This window comes from Eptesicus fuscus, chromosome 2 (genome assembly GCF_027574615.1).
Source record: "Eptesicus fuscus isolate TK198812 chromosome 2, DD_ASM_mEF_20220401, whole genome shotgun sequence".
NCBI lineage: Eukaryota > Metazoa > Chordata > Mammalia > Chiroptera > Vespertilionidae > Eptesicus > Eptesicus fuscus.
This window is the reverse complement of record NC_072474.1, coordinates 44,581,122-44,605,234: the sequence shown is the minus strand read 5'-3', so window position 1 is coordinate 44,605,234 and position 24,113 is coordinate 44,581,122. Positions and strand designations below refer to the sequence as shown.

Below are 24,113 nucleotides of genomic sequence, written 5' to 3'. Positions count from 1 at the left end.
TACTGAAAACATTTATTGTATTCTAAAAGACTGGAAACCAGAGAGCAAGGGGATCATGTTATTAATACCGGTCATTACTTGACTTCTCTAGAGCCGCATGAGGCTTTTAGAGAAAACTTCATTACTCTTATTCCTGAAATTTTAACTTGGATGATTCTCACTTTTTTATTGTTAATTAATTACTTTGACAAATATGTTTTGCCCTCCTGCCATGTGCCAGCCACTTTTTCAGGTCCTGGGGCTACACCCAAGAGCAAAGCAAGCATACATCCTTGCCTCGTTGGGAGCGGTGAGTGGAGAGAGAAAGACAGTGAACGGGAGAAGGATATACTCTATTAGAAAGTGGCAAAGCATAAGGGAGAGAAATAAAGCAGAGGGTGAGGATAAAGAGCTCGGTGGGAGGCAGGCTTGGTCAGGGAAGGCTTCACTGGGAAGGAGCATTTGAGCAGAGAGCTGAAGGCGATGAGGAGTGAGCCGCACCTGGGGGAAGAGCAGGCAGCACCGCGCTGCGAAGGCCTGCAGGCAGGAGCCGTCTTCCAGCTGCAGAAAGAGCGGGAGGCCTGTTGGTTGGCGCGGAGGGGAAAGGCGAGGACCAGCAGGAAAGGGGGTAGAGAGGAGGTGGAGGAGAGGCAGGGGACATTGCCTGGGAAGGATTTGAGTTTCACTTGAGCAAAATGGAGAAAGCTAGCAACGCCTCGTGAAAGTTTTCGTGGAATTCCCTGGTTGAATTTTATAATGTTTTAATCTGCATCACACTATATACAAAGATGTTACAGAACGTGTGGTTTTCTGCAAGTCAACCCCCTTCCCTCGTAATCTTGTAATCTCAGTTTTTCTTATTATGTTTAATAGATTCTTTTTTATAATGTAAACAAAAATTGATCTTTAAATCCATTTTCAAATAATGAAAATGTATTAACTATAATCTGGATCAATGGTTTTTAACCTTATACTATAAGGAGTAAAGCAAAAATGGTGCAAATATACTAAAATAAAGTTTAAGTGACCTGATTATAAAACAATGAGACCGATTCTATAAAACATTCACAAAAATGACTTATTGCTTTATTTTATGTAATAAAATTTAAAAAATTTTACAATGCTTGTATATTACCTCACATATGTGGATTTACATGAGTTTACTTTTTTCTCTTCTCTTACAGGAACATATACATGCAAGAGTAAGTATTTTTATCTTAATAATAAAAATCAAATGTAAAAATCATGAGGAAAAGCTGTTAATATTTCTGTACAAATCAGACATTTTAGTTTTTACAATTATGTTTATTGCTTTTAATAAATAAATCAAGACTTTGAAGGCATTTGCCATAGATATTATTAGAGCACTTATTTCCAGTTTGTCTGAGATGATCTTATATATTAAATTCTTATTACATGTACTTTCCTTAACTTTTAGAAGAATCCTGGGATGTAATTCACTTAAATCACATGTTTGCTGGGGCCAGGAACTCTTCAGAAACTACTTATCATAGATATGTTTAGGAAGCTTAATGTGTTCAAAACTCTTTCTCCTGACTGCAACAATAGTCTTTAAAAAAATCTCAGGTTAATACCGTAAGGTTTTTGAAGTTTCCATTGATTAATGTACAAAAGAAAAGACTCCTTATGCATTATAGCAAAATATTGGGTTTCTTCTCATTGGACTCTCACATGATTTATAAAGAAAAAATCATACCCACATATATAGCAGGAGAATGAAATATTAAGATGAAATAGTTGGTCACTCAAAAACAACACAAACACATGCACACTTTGGAAGATGCCCATTTTTATATAAGAAAAGCACGTTTGGCCTACTACTGAAAGGATGGTGTTGACATACATACAAACTCAAATTTATAGGACTTGAAAAAGCACATGCTTGGCTTAGTGTGGTCAGCAACTATGAGGGTCCTGAGTTCCTACTCTCTCTCTCTCTCTCTCTCTCTCTCTCTCTCTCTCTCTCTCTCTCTCTGTGTGTGTGTGTGTGTGTGTGTGTGTGTGTGTGAATTCTACTCTGGAAACTTTACATGGATAAATACAAAATTTACGAAGTAAAGATTATATTAATTTAACCTGTAAATACCTGTCTTTCATGCTTTGGTGCAGAACAACCATGACAAAAGACAGAATTCCAGAGTGAGCGGACGAAGTGGGCATCAGGCATCGTCCAGGAGACCTGCGGGCTAAGGCCTTATACCTCAACCAGGCTGAGAAGTTAGCTTTTGACATACCAAACAAGCACCCAGGCCTCTCACTTTATACGTTGTTTTCACCAAAGGGAAAAAATCCTACAGTATAAACAGATATGAATAAGTTTGTTCAGTGAGTTCCCAAATCACTTGAATTTGAAGATATGGGTAAGAGGACAAGAGGGCTTTTTGCTTTTTGTCCGTCCACACACCAGGGCCTTCCTGGTCTCTCTCTGATGACAGTTGATGAGGATGGGGGCGGGGTAGGGAATGGGGTCTCATTATAAAGTCTATGCCCCTGGCATCATGGTACTAGGAGTGGAGAGTCACTGAGCTGGATGAGTACAGCACGTAATATGCTGCAAATTCTGCTTAGAGTTCTTTTCCTAAAGCTTAGATGTTTATAAGCAAAAAAATGGAGAGAGAGAGAGCGAGCGATATTCAGAGGAGGACAGTGAGAGATTAACTTATTTTAATACAGTTCGCATGCATAGGCTGCTCCATACAGAAAACCTGGAACAAACAGTACATTGTATTGAAACACTTGCTTAACAAGTTGCACTAGCTTTTGCGCCACTCCTGCGGCGCGGGAGTTACCAGGCTGTGTGTGGCCCCTCTGGCCTATTCTGTGCATCAGGAACTGAAAAGAGGCCGCGTATTCACAGTGTGTGGCTGGATGAACATCAAAGCCATGTCTGCCCTGTCTTCCTTCTTGTTTCTCTCGCGGGGGTCAGGAGGCACACGAGCTGCAACATGAAAGGGTAAAAGGCCGCATCAAGTGCTGTGTAATTGTTCAGCTCCTTAGCGGCTGAGGCCAGGAAGGTTGCAGCCCAGAGTGCATTTAGGAGGGGTGGTTTTTAAAAATATATACATATTTTTATTTATTTCAGAGAGAAAGGGAGAGGGAGAGAGAGATAGAAACGTCAAAGATGAGAGAGAATCATTGATCTGCTGCCTCCTGCATGCCCCCCCCCCCCACTGAGGACTGAGTCAGCAACCCGGGCATGTGTCCCAACTGGGAATCAAACCGGGACCTCCTGGTTCATAGGTCAGTGCTCAACCACTGAGCCATGCCGGCAGGGCAGGGGTGGTTTTTTTAATGGTTTAAAAAACAATCCCTTATAGAAACTGTAAATTTTCTGTTTTTTTTTTTTCTTCTAATCTACATTTTTAAAAGTACAGAGAAAGGCAAAGATAATATAACTTCTAAAGTGATTACTTTGAATTATAATCTTATGTAAACATCAAAGAATCAAAGTGACAAGAATCAAAGATTCTCCAACCAAAAATCACCCTCCCTAAAAAGTGTCTGGTACAGTCCCCTGTTCTAAAGCAAGAAAAACATGCCTATTTAAATCTCTTCTCAACCTCAGGGTTTGATTTTCATGTTTTTACACTTTTCTGTATGTGTTCTCTGTCTGGCCAGCTATTCCAGCCTTTGGATCTCAAAGTTTCTATATATCTCAGCATGTTGTAAGTTATTTTCTCTTTTCTCGAGCTTTGTATTTTTACAATTATTGAAGAAACACTGCAAAATACAGAAAATTAAAATGAGGACAGTAAAGACAATGGGTGGTCACATTCCAGAGTTAACCATTGTAACATTGTTACAATGTGAATTTTCTGACTTTATTGCAATATTTTTCTGTACATGCACACATATTAACTAAAATAAGACACCTATGTATGTATTTTTTGTACGTCAACTTGATACATCCCAAACACCTTTCTATGCAGTAAACATAAACCCCCATCACTTTCTGACTGCACAATATTCTATCTGATGTACAGACCACAACTTAGTTTACCAAATCCTTATAGATTCTTGAATTGTGTATATCTGTCCTGTGAAGATTGATGCTGTGTGTTCATTCTTACACATGATCTCTGTGCAATAATTTGATTATTTTCTTAGTATGAATTTCTAAAAGTGGGATTATTAGACCAAAGGGCATTTGATACTTATTACCAGAGAATTTCAGAAAAGTTGAACTAATTTACACTGAGTGGCCAGATTATTATGATCTCTGAACGCATAATAATCTGGCCACTCAGTGTATATCCTATATAATAAAAGGCTAATATGCAAGTTGTCCCCTCTACCAGGAGTTCAACCAGCAGGCAGGCCAGCCAACTGCCCATGTCCCCTCCCCCCGCCACCCATGCATAAATTCATGCACCAGGCCTCTAAAAATATATATATATATATATGTATTGAATGGCCAGATTATTATGCATTCAGAGATCATGGTAATCTGGCCACTCAGTGTATATTCCCACTGCCCACATGTGAGTTTCCATTTATCTGCTACTTGCCAGCCCTAGATATAATTAATATTTGTATCCTTGCAACATGTGGCAATGTAATAGACAAAAAAATAGTAATGTGTTGTTTTAATTTTCATTAATATTGATCTTTAGCATTTTCATGAATGTGTAATCATTTTCACTTCTCATCTAATGAATTATTTTTATTGATTGTTCACTTTTATTGAGATGTTCATCTTTTTCTAATAGATTGATAATGGTTCTTTAATTAGTGAATGTATTAACCCCTTTTTGTCTTATGTGCTATAAATATTTTTCCAGCTTATCATTTGACTTTTAACATAGTTTATGGCTCATTCTGTTTTGATTTTATCTGTACAGTTTTATAGAGTAAATTTTTTAAAAGATTTATCACTTTTTCTACTGTGGTTTTTGGATTTTGTGTCTTACTTAGAAACTCCAAGAATGTTTTCAAAGTGTAATCCTTTGATTTCTACAAATTATTGAAGTGTTTCATTTTTAACATTTAAATCTTCAATCTAGCTATAAATTATTTTGGTGTAAAGAATTTATTTTTAAAAAAAGAATTTATTTTTTATTATTTTTTCTATGTGGCTAGCTAATTATTACAACACCTGATATTGAATAGTTAATTTTTCCACTGAGTAGGAATGTCACAGTTACCGTGTACATATTTTCATACAGACCTGTATATATTTCTTGATTTTTCTACTTTGTGCTAATCATCTGCCTATGGATGTACCCATAGCAAACTGCTTTCGTTTTTGCAGTTTTATGTTTTAACTAGAGGCCCATTGCACAATATTCGTGCAAGAATAGGCCTTCCTTCCCCTGGCTTCACTCCCAGCTGCCCGGGAGCTGGCACGGCCCTGCTCCCGGCCCGCCTGGGAGCCGGCAAGTCCTCTCTTCTGTCTGGAGCACTGCTCCTGTAGCTCCCTCTGCTGCCCTCCCTCCCCCTTATAGCAGGCATCCCGCCCCTCCAGGCCACTCTGTGCCTGCATATGCAAATTAACCCGCCATCTTTGTTGTGTTAATTTGCATACTCACTCTGATTGGCTGTGGGCGTAGCGGAGGTACAGTCAATTTACATGTTTGTCTATTATTAGGTAAGATACCAGCTCAACCTTATCCCAGCTCAGAGCTCTTCATTTCAGAATTTCTTGGATAGTCCTGCATGTTTCTTTCTTTAAAAAGTTTCTCTTTTGTTAAAATTATATATGTGCCATGGTTTAAAAAGGCAGAATTTAAGAAAAAATAGTAGTCAACTTTCTTCCTGCTGTTAATGCTCTTCACGGGAACACATCTTTTAGTTGACTCTTTTGGAATTTATCTTCCTGACTCTGAAAACATGTTTGGTTTCACCTATTTGAGTATTATGTATTGACTTTTCCCTGTTGAAGACAATAATTTATCTCTCTTTTCTACCCCATCTCCTCTACACACACACACACACACACACACACACACACACACACATGCACATTCTTCCCACCTCTCCATTCTTTTTATGTAGTTGCATTATAATTTGGAGTAGAGGAATAATCAGTGTTGGAATTATTATATCTGCGGATATCTGAGTAAGTTCTTTTCAGAGCTAAACCTTGAAATAAATGATTACTTGTCTTTCTGTGAGTTAACTATTGTTTTTTCCCTCTTAGTTTTCTTTCTGCTAATCATTAATGCTAAACTCACAGCCAGACATATTTCAAGACACCCAAATACGTTCTGTCTACTATCACTTCCACCTCCCTAAGGAAGCTTCTCCCAGGGCCTCTGGCCTGCTGGTTTGGACTAGTGACGCTGGGCACAACTGTCTTTCAGGAATTCCCCTCCCATAATCCTGGAAATTCTCTTTGCCTCTTTCCTGTTTTTGTAGAGGATGTCCTACAATAGTTTCTTCTATTCATTAAAGAATGAATGGGAAGTAAAATTTTGATAACTTTTATATCCAAAATATCTTTATTGTATCCTCACTCTTAATTTATAGTTTGAGTTCTAAACTATTGAATTCTAAGCAATAGAGAATTCCAAATTGAATATCATTCATCTTCAAATTTTAATGGTAATTTCTCATTGTTTTCTAGTTTTCAGTGTTGCTATGAGAAATCTGAAACTTGTTTGGATTCCTAATCATTTGTTTATACCTGTTTGTTTATATGTTTCTCTGAAGGATTGTGGGATCTTCTCTTTGTTCCCAAAAGTCTGAAGTTTCATGAATTCCAGGGAATGAATCCATTTCATCCATTGTTCTGGATACTCAGTGAGGTCTTTCAACCTGCCAACTCATGTCCTTTTCTCAAGTTACTTCTCTGATGATTTCCTCCCCATATAAGCTCTACTCTCTTTCAGACTCTTATTATTTTTATATTGGCCCTCCTAAAACAGTCCTCTAATTTTCTGTATTTTCCTTTTATTCTCAATCCCTTTATATTTTTGTTCTTCTCTCTGGAAAGTTCCTGAATATTTTTTCCCCTAACACTGTGAGTTTTTATTTCTGCTATTATCTCTTAATTTCCAACAGGTCTTTCTTAGTCCTTCAGATGATCCCCTTTATTTGTATGGCACCCTTAAAAAAGGTTGTTTCTTAAACAGTTTTTCAACTAGTCCCTTCTTATCATAATCCCCACCTCCCTCTCTTTCTACTACCATAGGTTCTCAGGAACTCTAATTAATGAACTTTTGGAAGAATAATTAAATTATTACCTATCCATATTTTTGGTTCTCTGGTCTGCTATATCAATTTATCATTCATTCATTTTCTTTACATCTTCTAACATTTACTGATAGTTCTGTATTTTCACAGCTATTTTTAATTTATGGCAAATGTTATTTGGTTGTTATTAGTAGCAATATACAGTTTCCTCTAAAATTGACTTAATGTGTTTTAAAGGGAGAACACTGTACATTGAAAAAATCAATCCTAATGTAGTTGGTTTGTGGCTACTGTAAATTAAATATTAAATTTTGGATACTTATGGTCGTAAAATAGAGGAAATTCAAACTAATATGATCAATAGTTACATGATTATTTTTCCTTTCTCTCATTTTCTCCTTCTAATTAAGAAATACCGATGTGCCTCAGTGTTGTTTCCCATCATAGTTTTTACTTTGTTTAAATGTCATTTTTATTTTCATTGTGGAACTATTTTCTTGTATTATATGTGAAGCTCTTTATAGCAAAACTGGATGTTGCTAAAAGAAAGCAAAGCCAGCTGTGTTTACTTTATTTTGTCAAGTCCCAATAATAATTTATAATGAGACTAGAGTCCCGGTGCACGAAATTCGTGCATGGAGGGGAGGGTGTCCCTCAGCCCAGCCTGCACCCTCTCCAATCTGGGACCTCTCGAGGGATGTCCGACTGCCCATTTAGGCCCGATCCCGGTAGGATCGGGCCTAAATGGGCAGTCGGACATCCCTCTCACAATCCAGGACTGCTGGCTCCCAACTGCTCGCCTGCCTACCTTCCTGATTGCCCCTAACCACTTCTGCCTGCCAGCCTGATCACCCCCTAACCACTCCACTGCCAGCCTGATTGATGCCTAACTGCTCCCTTGCCAGCCAGTTTGCCCCCAACTTCCCTCCTCTGCCGGCCTGGTCACCCCTAACTGCCCTCCCCTGCAGGGTTGATCGCCTCCAACTGCCCTCCCTTGCAGGCCTGGTGCCTTTCAACTGCCCTCCCTTGCAGGCCGGGTGCCTCCCAACTGCCCTCCCCTGCTGGCCATCTTGTGGTGGCCATCTTGTGTCCACATGAGGGCAGGATCTTTGACCACATGGGGGCAGCTATCTTGATCTTGTGTGTTGGAGTGATGGTCAATCTGCATATTACTCTTTTATTAGATATGATAGAGGCCTGTTGCACAGGTGGGGGCCAGCTTGTTTGCCCTGAAGGGTGTCCCGGATCAGGGTGAGGGTTCCCTTGGGGCGTGGGGTGGCCTGAGCGAGGGGCCTGTGGTGGTTTGCAGGTCAGCCACGCCCCTTGGTGACCCAAGTGGAGGCCCTGGTATCTGGAATTTATTTACCTCCTAAAATTGAAACTTTGTAGCCTGGAGTGGAGCCAAGCCTTCTGCTCGCTTGACGGCAGCAGCCATTTCTGTTTAGGGTTTATTTACCTCCTATAATTGAAACTTTGTAGCCTGGAATGGAGGCGTCGGCCGGCCAGGGCTGCAGAAGCTTGGCTTCCTCCTTCAACCCTAGCCTCCTGCTCTTTCCAGCTCCATGGCTGCCGCCATTTCTGTTTGAATTTGTTTACCTTCTATAATTGAAACTTTGTAGCCTTGAGTGGAGGCTTAGGCCCGCAAGGGCAGGCGGAAAGCTTGGCTTCCTCCATTGCCTGGGAAACCCAAGCCTCCCTTCTGCTCTCTGTGGCTGTAGCCATCTTGGTTGGGTTTATTTGCATACTCACTCTGATTGGCTGGTGGGTATGGCTGGTGGGCATGGCTTGTGGGTATAGCGAAGGTGCGGTCAATTTGCATATTACTCTTTTATTAGGTAGGATTAGTATAGCTACTTATGGTACCAAATATATGCCAAAGTATTTATGATAAGAAGGAGGAAGATGAAACAGAATTATAAATTAGTAACCACCTTAGTTTTCAACTCAATGTATCTGGGGAATTGTTACATTCAGCTACTTTCTGTGGGGGAGGTATGTGGTAATTGGCTGCTTGGCTGAGCCTGGTGGTGTCACACATAGGATACACTGCCTGAAAGTTATCAGAACTTAATTTTATTGGGAGGGTTTAGATGGGTGAGCGTTGTGGCACCGAATGCCTGGAGTGTCATTATCTTAACACGTCCTCTATTTTCTTAACTACGTTGCTTGTGTGATGCGGGTATCAGAACATCATTGCTCATCACTTGGGCAACTGTCCAAAGTGCAAGTCTGAAGACAAAAGAGGGCTCTTGTTTTTGAAAGAGCCTTTTTAATATTTGCATTTGTGATGCTTTTAAGAGAAACAATAATCATTTATCATTGTTATTATTGTCATTTGAAACATAAAAGGGAGAGAATAGAACTTTGATGCCAAAGAGTGATGGGAAAAGAAGTAGTGAAGGGCCTACTTTGGTTTTTGACAGATCTTAATAAAGAAGAAAGGGAAGCTCAAAAAAACAAGGGTATGCTTTAATATATTTGGGGAATTTAAAAATAAAAATATATATAACAATGGACCACACTGATAAACTGTCTTATTAAAACTGAGTTTTCTTGTTGAATTGTTGACTATATTTATATTTTGACGGTATTTTCAGTGATTTTTAGCAGATTAAATAAACTAATACTTGGTGATAGTTGAAAAACTCAGAAGTAATTCTGATCATATTCATATAGATAATACTTTTTTTTCTAGTTAATACCTTCTATATTTCTAATTTGTTCTTAATTAAGGAACTTATAAGTCTACTTAAGTCTCTACATTGTTGTATTGTTAAAGCATCTTTGCTTAAGAAATGTGATAAAATGTGTTCTTCATAGCAAAGGTTCAGCTATTGATACAGCATCAGTTAGGAAATATGTTTTTACTTGTTATTTTTTTAGTATTCATAATATTTATATTTTCTTCCATCTGCTTCACCTAATTATCTTGGAAACCAATAACATCTCTCTCTTCCTCTCCCCCTCATTTCTTTTTTGCTACCCTGTCTCCTTACCTCATTTCCTTAATAGATTTGGTGCCAATGGGTAGAAAGTACAAGATAAGTCATGTAAAGCAACCCTTTACTCCCTTGAAAAGCTTTTTTATTTTGGTTTTCCTGAAAAAAAAAGAAAGCTACTTTTTGGTCTGCTTCAGTTTTTGCTTCTATCGTGGTATCATCATTTGCTCAGTACATGAACAAAATTCCTCAGTTATTAGGACCATTGGAAATTTTGGGAAGAAAAATAAGTTCAATGTAAAATAAAAGCACATTACAAAAAATCTGAGAAATCTGTTACTCAGTCTACCAATATTCATTGAGAGAACACTATATGTCATGCTGGAGATACAGTGGTGACAGAAAAACTCAGCATAAACTACCAAATAAAGAAGCAAGATGGAAAATTTGATAGTGACGTGTGTGTGTGTGTGTGTGTGTGTGTGTGTGTGTGTGTGCGTGCATGTGCGCACAGGCACATGTATGCACATACAAATAACAATCAAAGTTCCTTAGTTTCTCATTATTCAAATGAAGAGTTCAATTAGATGGTATCTAAGGTGACTTCAGATCTTTTTTTAACAGGCAACTTTTCTCATTTTGTTCAGTGATTTTTAGATTATTTCATTATTGCAGTCATGTGGTCTGTTGTCTATCCATATTTGTACTTAAAAATAATATTTGAAGAATGGAAAATCTACCTATCAGTATTTGAAAACAGTGTCTGTATTCTCTACTAAATACAAACAGAAAGTAAAGCAAGCAAATATATCTGTCCACCAAAAGGTACTCAAAGTATGATTTTCATCCATGTTTCATTTACAATGTCTTTTTACTTGCCTCTTTGCACAGAGGTTTTTAGAAACTACTACATTCTGGCTGAAAAATGAATGACAGTGGCTTGGACAATGACATGACCAAGCTTGTAGTCAGGCATGAGGGTTCACTTTTGTGTAGCCATTTGAAGATTTGCTGGCTAAGAACAATTCCACACAGCATGTCATTGTAGGACAGCAATGATTAGTGACAGTGATACTATTAATAGTATTTAGAGAACTATTGCAATTCTTATAAATCTCCTTTGGGGACTGATAGAAGTTCTGAAATAATATAAAGGCAACTTCTCAGTTTGGTAGAAGGGAGAAGACAGTGCTTTCTTTTGACTATAGTTGGCAAGTCATCTGTTTAGATTTTAAAATATTGAGTTTACTTTCCTCACTAATAATCAGAAAAGTGCCATTGGTAAAAGAATTTTTCTTGGTTGTCATGGAAAAATGTATTCTGACATTGTTTGCTTCCCGCTATTATCATAAAGCCTGTTATTAACAAAAACCTGTAAATGGGACATGGATGGAAACGATGCTTTGAATCCTTTTTGGTGGACAGATGTACTCAGCTTTTGTTTTGTTGTGTGGTTTTGTTTTGTTGTGTGGGTGTGTGTTTTTTTTAAGTTTTTGTTTGGTAGTATGATCGTTCAGTCACTCACTTCTCTTGCTTTCACTTAGAAATTGTACATAGCCAAATGGATGGCGTAGGGAGGAAAAACAGCTTGGGATTAAACATTAAAAAAAATCACAAACCTTAAAAGGAGATAATAAAACCAATGTTCGCAAAACTGACATTACTTATCTCTATTGTAGAGGCAAACCGAACCTAACTAACATGAGCTCCTTGTTGATCAAACCAATTCAGCGTGTGACGAAATACCCCCTATTACTGTGCGAACTCCGCAATTCTACCCCTCCCGCTCACCCCGACTTCAGAGCCCTGGAGGATGCCTTTACTGCGGTGAAAGACATCAATGTAAACATCAATGAACTTAAAAGACGGAAAGATTTGGGTAAGAAGACACGATGAATTTGGTGCTCTCCACGACTGGCGTGCTCTGTTTCTGTTTCAGAGAATCAGCATGTCTGAGCGGTGAGAGCAGTTGGAGTGATCAGGAAGAGAGTGTAGCCTTGCCAGCTGGGTTCAGGAGAAGATCGTACGGCACAAAAATGACCATTAAAAAAAAATAAAAATCGGCCTGGCTGGTGTGGTTCAGTGGTTGAGCTTCGACTTATGAACCATGAGGTCCCTGGTTTGATTCCTGGTCAGAGCACATGCCTGAGTTGCAGGCTTGATCCCCAGCTGGGGGCGTGCAGGGAGCAGACAATCAATGATTCTCTCTCATCATTGATGTTTCTGTCTTTCTCTCACTTCCTCTCTGAAATCAACAAAAACATATTTTTGAAAAATCAAACAGGCCTATACTTAACCTCCTGTGACCATTGCATGCCTGATGACATGTTGTGGGCTAAAGACACCCATGGCCTCTAGTCCTCCTGTGTCTGGCAATGTATGTGGTGAGAAGGAGACATGGCAAGACCGGCTAGCTGGAGCAGTGAGAAGCTAGAGCCTTCAATCGGTGGTGAATGGTGCAGATCCAGTGAGGGGCGCCAGCTAAGACTTCAGCTCACCTGGTTCCGGCACACAAAGAAGGGAGATTTAGGGGGCAATAGTGGTTCCACTGAAGGAGCAAGTGTATTTCTTTCTCACATCAACAAAGTACTGTTAACTCTTTGTTAGCTGAGTTGTAAAATTAGTGTCTAACATAGAATGTAGATTTCAAATCAGGAGGCACAATTACACCATCCCTGTAGTAGTGCATTGGGATAGATCGTGGGTCATCTCTCAGTGGGATTTGTTCCCATAAGTTTTTTTCTGGGTTTTTTATTTTATTTTTATTTTTTGGCTTTGTACTTCTAACATCAAATCTCACTTCAACATTAAAATAATGGTAGGACTTTGGAGTCAACTGGTCCAACCACTCCACTTATTTTCTAATTTTTTAATTCAAAAAGTGGTATGTATTTGTATTAATAATTCAAAAAGTGGTATGTATTTGTATTAATAAATTATAAAGAAGGGCACTGAGTAAAAAGTGAAAGTTGCAGAGAAAAAGACACCATAAACACAATGAAAAGACAGCCCATAGCCACAGGATTACTATCTAGAATATATAATTATTGATATTAAATCAATAATAAAAAAGTTAACAATAAAAATAAACATTTTACAGAAAGACCCATAAAGGTTTTTTTTTTTTGTTGTTGTTTGTTAATCCTCATCCAAGGATATTTTTTCTATTGATTTTTAGAGAGAGTGGAAGGGAGGACAAGAGGGGAGAGAGAGAGAGAAACATCGATATGAGAGAAATACATCTCACATCAATTAGTTGCCTCCTACACGAGCCCCCCCACCAGACAGGGGATCAAACCTGCAACTCAGGTATATGTCCTTGACCTGTAATTGAATCTGCGAACTTTCAGTGTTGCCAGCTGACACTCCAACCACTGAGCAACACCGGCCAGGGCAGAAAGACCAATACATTTTTAAATGCTAAGTTTCACTAATAATCAGGGAAATGCAAATTAAAATCATGACATATTATTCCCAGCCTATAATATTGGCAAAAAGATTTTTAATGGATAATGTTAAGTGCTGAATTTCAGTCTGCAGGTGAGAATGTAAATTGGAATCACCATTTTGGAGGACAATTTGATAATTTCTAGTGAAGTTGAAGATTCACACACCAAAGACCCAGAAAATCAATTTTTACATATTTGAGAAACTCTTGCCCATAAGTAATTAGCATTGTTCATAATAGCAAATAAGTAAAAAAGAGAAAATGGCTTACATATTTATTCAGATCATGGATAAACTGTGTATTATACACTGTGATATCAAGAGAACATAAAAATTATAAAAATTAATTAGGGTATATTCATCAATTGGATAAATTAAAAAATGGTATTTTTAAAAAAAATAAAGTGACAGAAGAATATATGCAGTTTGGTACCATTTTAATAAAGATTGACATTCAAAAGAATACTATGAATTGTATGACTGCAAACACACAATAAAAGCATAAAAATGGATACAGATATAATAAACCCATTCTCTCTTTTTTAAAATATATTTTTATTGATTTCAGAAAAAAAGAGGGAGAGAGAGATAGAAACATCAATGATGAGAGAGAATCACAGATCAGCTGCCTCCTGCACACACCCCAATGGGGATCGAGCCCACAACCTGGGCATGTGCCCTTGACCAGAATTGAACCCAGGACCCTTCAGTCTGCAGGCCAATGCTCTATCCACTGAGCCAAACCAGCTAGGGCAATAAACCCATTCTTAAAGATCACAATTCCTGCAGGGATTAAAGATGGAGTTCAGAGAAACTTCACCTGTTATGTAATTTCTTTTTTAATTAAAAGATTGGAAACAAGGAAAAATTAAGATTTGACAAAGCTCAGAGACAGAGATAAAGCTGTTGTATTATTATTTTCACTTTTGTGTTTGCTTAAAATATTTTAAAGTTTTAAAGAGAAAAGCTTTTCCTCTCCCATGATTCTAATTTGCATAGTTTTTAATCAAGTTTTCTTCAGACTTTCTGTCTTTTTTTCTATTCTCTTTCTTCTTTCTTTCTCTCTCTCTCTCTTCTCCTTCTTTTCTTCCTGCAACATGCATGATACCACAGTTTGCTGGGTTCTTAAAAAACGTAATCATATGTCATGAACATTCTTCCAGTTAATGTGGCCTTCTTTTTAATGGTTCCATAGTATTCCATTTATGAGCATGTCATAATTTATTAAACTATTCCTCTAGGTCCTAGATAAACTTTTAGATTGTTTCCAACATTTCACTATTAGAAAAAAATTGCTGTAGCAAACCAAACTTTGTATGCTTACGAAAAGCATGGACTTCCTGGTTATAGACTATGAATATTTTAATTTTTATAAGATTCTGCCAAATTGTTCTGTACTGAAACTGTGTTAGTTTAATCCTCAGCAACAGTATATGAGATTGCCCATCTCTTCACACCCTTACCAAAAAGGAATATTAGGAATACTTAACATTTGAACAGTATGAGAAGTAAAAATGATTTTAAAGATAAAAAAGTAAAACTCAGCCCAACCGATGTGGCTCAGTGGTTGAGTGTCTACCTGTGAACCAGGAGGTCACAGTTCGATTCCCAGTCAGGGCACATGCCCAGGTTGCAGGCTCGGTTCCCGGTGCGGGGAGCGGGGGAAGGCTGTGTAGGAGGCAGCTGCTCAATGATTCTCTCTCATCATTGGTGTTTCTATCTCTCTCTCTCCCTCTCCCTTTCTCTCTGAATCAATAAAAACATACATTAAATTTTTTAAAAAAAGTAAAGCTCAGCCCTGGCCTGGTGGCTCAGTTGGTTGGAGCATCATCTGCCAGTATAACAAATTGTTTCAAGTTCAATTCCCAGTCAGGGTACATACCTAGGTTTCTGGTTCTGCCCCGGGTCGGGGTTCATACAGGAGGCAACTGAACAATGTTTCTCTCTCTCTCTCTCTCTCTCTCTCTCTCTCTCTCTCTCTCTCTCTCTTCCCCTCTTCCTCTCTCTCTAAAAATGTCAATAAAATATAAAAAGTAAACCTCAGAGAGGTGACTCAATTTACCCCAAAACTGTCTGCTAGTAGAAAGCCACTCTAGGACTTGAGGACTCCTTGGGTTGGCTGTCTTTTCATTAGTTAGGTCTTGATGCTTCATTCTGGAGACCCCAGAGAGTAAATGTATTATCTGAGAAGAGAGGAAGAGCTTCATTTCAGTATCTGGGGTACTTTTAATGTGGGAGGTAAGTGAACCTGGGGCTTTTGAGGCTCACACCCTCAGAGAGCAGTTTTGAAGGATGAGGAGGTGGGCGGCTGGAGTTATGATTGGGCAGTGGGGCTGGAGCGTATGGCATCTGCTACAGAGAGCCAACCATCATGTGGATTTTTATCTTAAACGTAAATGTTGATCTTGAATGCTTGGGTAAAACACACTTTCTATGCCGCACGAGCCCAGATATGTCACTGCATTCTTTTGTTTTAGTTCTAAAATACAAGAAGAATGATGAGGAGGAATCACTTAAAGATAAATTGTCGAAACTAAGTATTCATTCAATTAGCAAGAAATCAAAGAGAGTGACAAATTATCTCAAGATTCTGACCAGAGGAGAATCACAGGTAATGTTTCTTCTAGGGCCACATACATTTTTCCTGGGAACATGAACGCTGGTATTTGTGTGAGGTTTTGTCTTGTTGGTACACAGCTGTTTCTAGAACACTGTGAATCAAGGTAATTGCCCAAGGTTGTTATGCTGTTCCTCTTTCTCTCCTTCTCTCCTTCTCTCTCTCTCTCTCTCTCTCTCTCTCTCTCTCTCTCTCAGTGGAGTGAGGGTGGGTTTGACACTATCCTGCTGTGGTACTTCCACTCAGAAGCAGGCAAAGCAGAGATAAGGACATACAGACAGAGCTCAACCAGGGCTGCCCAGGAGTCCTGACCCTCGCCATCACCCCGCACATAATCTCACCCAAGGCAATGCCCTCCTTTCATCCCTGTCTTGTTTCTACTTTTTAAAAATCTCTCTTGCCTCTAGGGCTCCCTTGATATTCATTTTCTCTTCATTTCACCCGGAGCAAACAGTGCTCAGGTGCACGCGTTAGTGCCCCCTTTCCCCTGCCACGTATCTCCTTCCCCTTCCCCTTCTCCTCCCACTCCCAGATGCACATCCTATTACTAGGTTACTGTTTTGTGTCAGCTGTTTAGCCCGACTTGAACCTTGTTCACCTCGACCCCTAATACATAATAGATGAAGTAGCAAAGGCTCTCAAACATTGATGTGCATAGAATGAGCTGGGGAGCTTGCTCCAAGATTCCAGAGCTCCACCTGGTTCAAGGCTACAACCTAGAAGTCTGTGTTTTTACAGAGACTCCAAGTGTTTTGAAGGGAAATAACCCTGAAGTATGTGATCCATGGGACACATTTCAAGAGTCGCAAGATAGTAAGTTCATGGCCTGGAGGTGGTAATACAGTGAGTGGGCTTCTAACCAAAAGTGGGCAGGAAGTAGCAAATACTACTTAGTAGTAGATACTATATAGTACTTTTTATTTTCCTTCTCATTTGCATGATTTCATCTCTTATTATGTTAACCTCTCTATCTAAAGGTTTTAATTTTAACTAGAGGCAAGCGGATGGTGGCTCAGCATTGGTTTTAGGTGGCTCATCTTATCTGACCCACTCTCTAGCTGCTGTGTTCTTCTTTTTCCGTTTTCCATGGTCTCAGTAGCTCTCTGACCACTGAGCTAAAAGTGGCCTCTTCCTCCTCTGACCGCCTGGCAAACTCACTGAGTGGATCCCGGTTGCGGCCCTGTTCATATCACAGGAGGTAGCACAGGGCAGGAATTAAGAGCAAAATCTTTGAAATCGTCCATACCTGCGTTTGAACCTTACCTCTGTCATTTAATATTTGTCTTTGGGCAAATAACTGAAATTCAATGTAACCATCTGTAAATTGTGGAATTATACTAGGACCTAACACATGGAGTGGTTGTGAGGATTAAGTGAAATGATGCATAGAAAGAAAGTACCTAACGCATCGGGGAAGCCCTCAATAAATACTGGCATCCTCATCATCACCACCAACATCATCATGATTTTATATCATTACCTTGTATTACTATTTACCTTTTATAACGCTCAGACTTCTCACTTGCCACATGGATACAAAGTCCTATATGCATGGCGTATTAATCAGGTCTTTTACTTTCTGTATTTTATGGTGCTTTGACATCTTTAAGAAGCTTGCTGGTTGAGGAGGGAGCCGAGCCCAGGACTAGCCTGTTTTTAGAGATGGCTGAGGGCTCAGTGGGGATCACTTCTTTCCTTCATAAACCAACCAATCCAGGATCCGTAGCCCCCACCACCTCCCTATCTCATTCACACACCAGTATCCCTCTGCCCTCGATACCGGGGCCAGGTACCAAGCAATCAGAGACAACCTGGATAGCCTCAAGCCCAGGACAATTACTCAAACTGCTTACTCTGCCCATTGTGTCTGTCGGGTTTCCCCACAAAAACTCCAATAAAGACTCTGGCTTAGACTCTCTCTTTGCTTCTTCCTGCCACTTAACCAAGCCTAGTGACCCTGCATGCTGGGGAGGACTTGCGAGTAAATGCACTTTGTCCGAGCCTTGTTCTTATTTCCTCCTCCGGCTGCGATGACTTTCCCATACCGTATCCAATATGGACTTTCTGGGAACACATGGCTCATTTATCCTTCTGCTTACATCTTTATATTTTTCTAGGGGCTCGCTGGGTGCATTGCATACAGGAGGTAACTCCAGGCCCCTCCTCTCAATGTAGAGGTATAATATGGGATGTTTGGGACATTTATGGTGTGTGGTCACAGGTCAGGGAAAGGAAAATCAAGACATTGCCACCCTGGCCGGTGTTGCTCAGTGGATAGAGCGTCAGCTCCTGGACTGAAGGGTCCTGGGTTTGATTCCAGTCAAGGGCACATACCATGGTTGCAAGCTTGATCCCCGGCCCCTGATCTGGGTATGTGTGGGAGGCAATCAATTGATGTGTCTCTCTCATAGTGATCTCTCTCTCTCTCTCTCTCTCTCTCTCTCTCTCTCTCTCTCTTAAAAAAAATAAATGGAAAAATATCCTTGGGTGAATATTTAAAAAAATACATTGCCACTAAAAACAACAGCCATAAAATTGAACTGAGAATTCATGTGAGAAGAGATGGTAGCCTCCATAGGCGTGTGGAAATATGTGCAAACAACCCTTCCCTACGCTTTGACATGTTGCTTCTGATTTAAGACAATTCCACTGAGGAACAATAGGCCCGGCTTCATTCTGGGCAGGCTTTTGTAGAAGCTGTTATATTCCTTAACATATTTATCATCAGCTTCTGATAGTTTTCAATCATGAGCTAAACGTGCTTTGTCATGAAAGTGGCCTGGAGGGATATTAATTAGATTTTCCCCTTAATCTTTTGAGAGGATGGCCTGTCAGCAATGAAGCATTTTACTGTTAATCAGAAAATCAGCTGCATGGGCTGGACTGAGGAAGAGATAAATCTCAAATCAGCCCATTTTGCACTTGTCAGCAGCTCAGGGGAAATATTTGGCGGAGTTAGGATATAAAACTATTACCCAAGAGGAAGATTCTATTCAATTCATCACACATGTATTGAACTCTTAGGTGCCAGGGTCTGTATGAGAGACTGGGAATACAAAGAGGTTCTGATCTCAGACCACTTAGCTTTGAATCCTGGTCCTACCCATTAACATCGCAAGCTTCTTTAACTCCCTGTGTTAGTTAGCGTAAAGGCCACGCTTCTGTCACCAAGAGATTCCAAAACATAAGCTTCCGCCAGCCCGTCATTTATGTCTCCCTCTTGTAACAGTCCTGCGTGTGGGTCCAGATGGGCTCTTCTGCCTGAGATGCTTCAGAACCCAGTTCTCCCAATTGTGTGCGTTGCTGTCTCCTAAACATACTGTCTTCATCTTCCTGGTTGAAGCTGAGACACAGCCAGGTCTTCATTCAAGCCCCAAGGACGGTGTTCGAAGGTCAAGATTCAGAAATGAGACACATCACTTTTGCTCACGTCCTATTTACAAAAACCCAGTTCCAAGGACAGAGCCAGCTGCGAGGGAATCTGGGAAGGGTAGGCACTGGCAGGGCAGCCAGGTGTCTCCCTTAAACTAGAGGTGCCGATTCCATCAGTAAAGTGGATGACAGAGAAAATGTTAATCATCTCTGCCATTACTTCTGAAACCTGTTTCTTTTCCAAAATGGGAGTAATCGCGGCACCTACCCATAGAGTTGTACAGTATAAGAATTAAAATGAGCAAATGGATGACAGGGTCTAGCACAGTGTCTGGAACATAGTGATTAATAAATGTTAGCTGTTATTATTATTATTAAGACAAAATACCTGTGATGCATCACTGGAGAGAATAGCTTAAATGATTGACTAGTTTTGTGAGAGCACATACAAGGGAGTAATTCATTTTCTCAGTGGAGAGCATGGAAATGATAGGGAGCATTCGTAGAAGGGTGACAACTGAGCAAGTCCTTAAAAAATAAACAGAATTTTTCTAGCAGAAAAGAGACAGTAGCATATTCCAGCAAAACAAAGCATCCTGTTTTGACTACAGAGAAGGAGAAATGGGCCATATTTCTCATAGTGTGATCCCTGAGCCTCTTATTTTATAAACCATCTGGGTACCAGCCAAGATATACTGAACAAAATAGCTGGGGATGAGTTTTTTAAAACTGCATTTTAAAACAATCTACCACAGCGTATTGTTATATGCATTAAATTGGGTTAGTGCGCAGAAATCCTAAGGCAAAGAGTTAAATTTTGTGTGGATTACAAAGAACTATGCCGCCCATTTAAGCAAAAGTCTTTTTAGATGAGCATTATTAAGGCGGTTAAAAATAAAAATGTCATCATTTTCTATGTATTCAGTTCTAAGGTCAATAATTTTAAATGAACAAATGTATGAACCGAAGACAGCTAGGGTTGTTAGCCAGTGCCACACTGAAGAATACATACCACAGTCTATGAAACATTTGCTGTTCACACAGATTTGCCAACACGGGGCTGGTTCTAGCCATTTGATTGACAAGAAACTCTTCTCACCATTAAGGGCAATAATAGGTGTGCATTCCTAGAAACGGTTACAAGTATATAAAAAGCATATTTTTTTTCTGAAAGCTTAACATATAAGATAACAAAAAATAACTGGATACATGTGACCAGTGCCTTAACTGCCGAGTTTTCTTAAGAGAGGGCTAGTTTTGCTAAGATGATCTTTCAAATCTGAGTTGATAAAAAATTATCACATTTCTTTAGCCAAGAACCTAAGAATATTTTCTAAATGACCACCATGAAATAAATTGGAATGCGTCATACATAACAGCAAAACAAGAAATTCCAGGCAGTAGATCAAATTTTTTATTTTCCACTTTTTAATTCTCACTTTATTTTTATTATTTTATAAGCTCACAGATATACTATAATTTAAGGGCACATACATAATGCATGTCATTAAGAGCAGCAGAGAAACATTTGACCTCCTACCGCTGCTGTGACATAGGTGAAGCTGCGTGACAACTGAACGGCAAGTGAAGCTGTGCCACGTGGCTTCGCTGCACCTCAGCTGTGCCGGGTGGCAGTCCGCAGAGAGAGCTGTGTTAGAGGCAGTCGGCAGCTTACCAGAGGTTTTCATTAAATTGGGTTAGTGCGCAGAAATTTTCATCCCAGCCGGGAGTTTCCAGTAATATGCTGGCCAATACGGTGTGTGATGTTTTTCTTTAAACACCAGATTCATTTGAGTTATAAAAATAAATAATCTCATCTACATTTTAGGTGAAAGACAGCACCTTTAATAGAGAAGAAAAGCTATTTAGATCTTTAGAAAAGACTGCGAGGCACTGTGTGAAGAACATTTCATTCTGTCTTCAGCACATACAGGTAAGGGAGACATGACTTCCATGATTCTACCAGCAGGTACCGATGTCCGTGGTAATTCTGAAGAGTCAATCGACTGTGCATTCATTATACGATGACACCTACTGTATCCAATTTGGGGTGCGGCAAACTGCTGGTGAAGGAAGCCAGTATAAAGGCTGTGGCTTTGTTCTTTGTTCCCTTACCTGCTCAATCTTCCCCCCATCCATCTCGCCAGACTGTGGGACCTTGGCTCACACCATGGCCACATGGTGCGAGTCAGCAACAGGCTTTCTTTACCCTGGAGATGAGCTCACTAATTCAAAATTCCGGACAAGGCACAAATGTTCGTTGTTTATGTTGTTAGACTAAATAAACTCCTGACTGGCCTTTCTACTGAATGTAACTAGGCTGTACTCCAGTTGGTTTAAGTCTGATTTTCAACAAGGGCACGCAAACCTCGGAGGGGACTAGAAACACATATTTGCAAATTTAAGAGTAGAAGTGAAAGAAAACCAAAGAGGCACATAAAATGAAATTAGAAGAGAAGTTTTAAAGTAAAAAGTGCATAACATAAAGGCCATTTCAAAAACCCACAAAACTCACAGGTGGGTCTCACATTTAGCAGTTGCTACCTAGCAGCTGACCCTCCAAAAAGGCATGTGATCACACAATCCTAAAACAAACTGAGTGCCTGCATATATTTTACATCCAGTGTTTCATAATGCGCCCTTTACAGCTCTGAAAGAAATTCAACCTTCGGTAGGTAGTCATACATAAAAGAAAATCAATATAAGTGAAAATAAATTCTAACAAAATAACTCAAATTAAAATATACAAATACTCCTACACAACCATAGTAAAAGACAAAAATACCCCCACAGATTTCCAGTCCCCTATGAGGTTTTGGTGCCCTGGTTGAGAATCAGACTTAAACAAACCAATTGGAGAACAGGATAATTATATTCAGTAGGAAGACCAGGCCGGAGTTTGTTCTGATGGATCTCATAAAGAAGACAGTGTCCTTAACAGCATCCTGACCAGGGTCATTACGATGAAACATAGAGAGTTAGTAGAATTACATGTATATCAGTTCAATGGTCCCCTTCCCATTTTCCAGTTTTTAGAGGCAGATGAACACTTAGATAAGTTATCACAACAGAGGATTGTCAGGCACAATGATTTGGTGACAAGGTTCTATGCTATGTAACCAACAAGCCACATTCTTTCCTTATTTATTGACTGATGCAAAGCCTGATTTTACAATTAGGTTTGCTCATCTTTTCCTAAAGCGTTGCCATTTGGGAAAACGAAACCCAAAACTTAGTTGTAAAAGGGCAGTGGGAACCTTGCCCTTGATGTAAATTTCAAGGAGTAAATGCCTCTTGGGAATAGAGGAAAGTCTTCTATTTCCACTAATTGATTCAACAGAAAAGTGAACATCTTCACTTAAAGACAGCATTAAATTCACTAAGGAAAATGGAAGACAAACATAAAAGAGGAGTGATTTTTAAAATAAGGGATCTATAATAATTGAATGCTGAAGAATCGCCAGTGATTCTTGCTAGGACTCCTGCCCTGGCCGGTTTGGCTCAGTGGATAGAGCATCGGCCCACAGACCAAAGGGTCCTGAATTTGATTCTAGTCAAGGGCATGTATCTCGGTTGCAGGTTCCATCACCGTCCCTGGTTGGGGATCATGCAGGAGGCAACCATTCAATGTGTCTCTTTCTCTCCACCCTCCTCTTCCACAATCTTTAAAAATCAATGGAAAGATTTCCTCGGGTGAGAATTAACATAAACAACAACAACAACAAATAGATGGACTCTTAATAAAAGAGGGGATCATCAAGAGCAGTAGGAGAAAGTGACATGGGAGGAAGTGAGGAAATAGTTTGCTACAGGTAACCTCCTTGTACGGAGTACTCATGATGAATTCTTTTTCTTTTTTTTCCTTCTTACCTCTCGGTGGGAATGGAGGGTGATGCTGATAAAGTGCCCATTTGGGATGAGTGTCATTGTACTAACTTTGGAACTTTGCCCTCTGTGTACCTTTGCTCTGGGTTTCAGGATGCCATGCACTTTGCCCTGCAGAGTGTGCTGGAGCTCCAGGAGATTTCAAGCACCAAAGATGAAGAAGAGGGGGGGCATCCAGAGGCCCCAAGGAATGCCCCATATCCCTGTGATGACTTTGTAAGTTATTTATCTTCATAGGTAAATGCAAATTTAATAGTACGGTTAACAGAAAAGCCGATTTTCACTTATTTTTTTTTTCTGATTAGAAATAAAACATGCACTAAAGCAAATACTAATGTCAACATTAGTAGATTTTAAACAGGAGATTTTTTTTTATCATTAAATATTTTAAAGTGGATTAGTGTAGATTTCACTATAACCAAAAATTAAGAGGGTCCCAGACTGTGTTTCTAGGGGTAGTAAGTGTCTGAGCAACTAAAATCAACATTTAGTTTAAGTGTGCATGTGATACAGAGAGGATTTATGAAGTTAGAAAGCTGCGATTTTCTTAGAGTCCTTACGCAGGTGGGTGTGAAGACAATCTCTGAAAATGTGACTTTTATTAACCTACTGTAGGCTCAACAGTAAAGCCTTCCTATTGAGAAAGGGCTTTTACATAAGAGTCATATATTATATCTCCTGTTCTGTGGTAAATACTTGTTTTCTAAGAGTTCAGTAAA

At 39.4% G+C, this 24,113-nt stretch overlaps 1 protein-coding gene across 1 annotated transcript in view; it reads left to right on the top strand.

The window, feature by feature from the left end:
- The window catches only part of ARHGEF38 (Rho guanine nucleotide exchange factor 38), a 147,600-nt gene that overhangs the window by 106,031 nt on the left and 17,456 nt on the right, over positions 1-24,113 (top strand). The window contains exons 5-9 of the mRNA XM_008150239.3: positions 1,164-1,181; positions 11,753-11,952; positions 15,998-16,131; positions 21,338-21,442; positions 23,488-23,610. Coding sequence (XP_008148461.2) covers positions 1,164-1,181; positions 11,753-11,952; positions 15,998-16,131; positions 21,338-21,442; positions 23,488-23,610 — 580 coding nt within the window. The remainder of the gene's footprint in view (positions 1-1,163; positions 1,182-11,752; positions 11,953-15,997; positions 16,132-21,337; positions 21,443-23,487; positions 23,611-24,113) is intronic.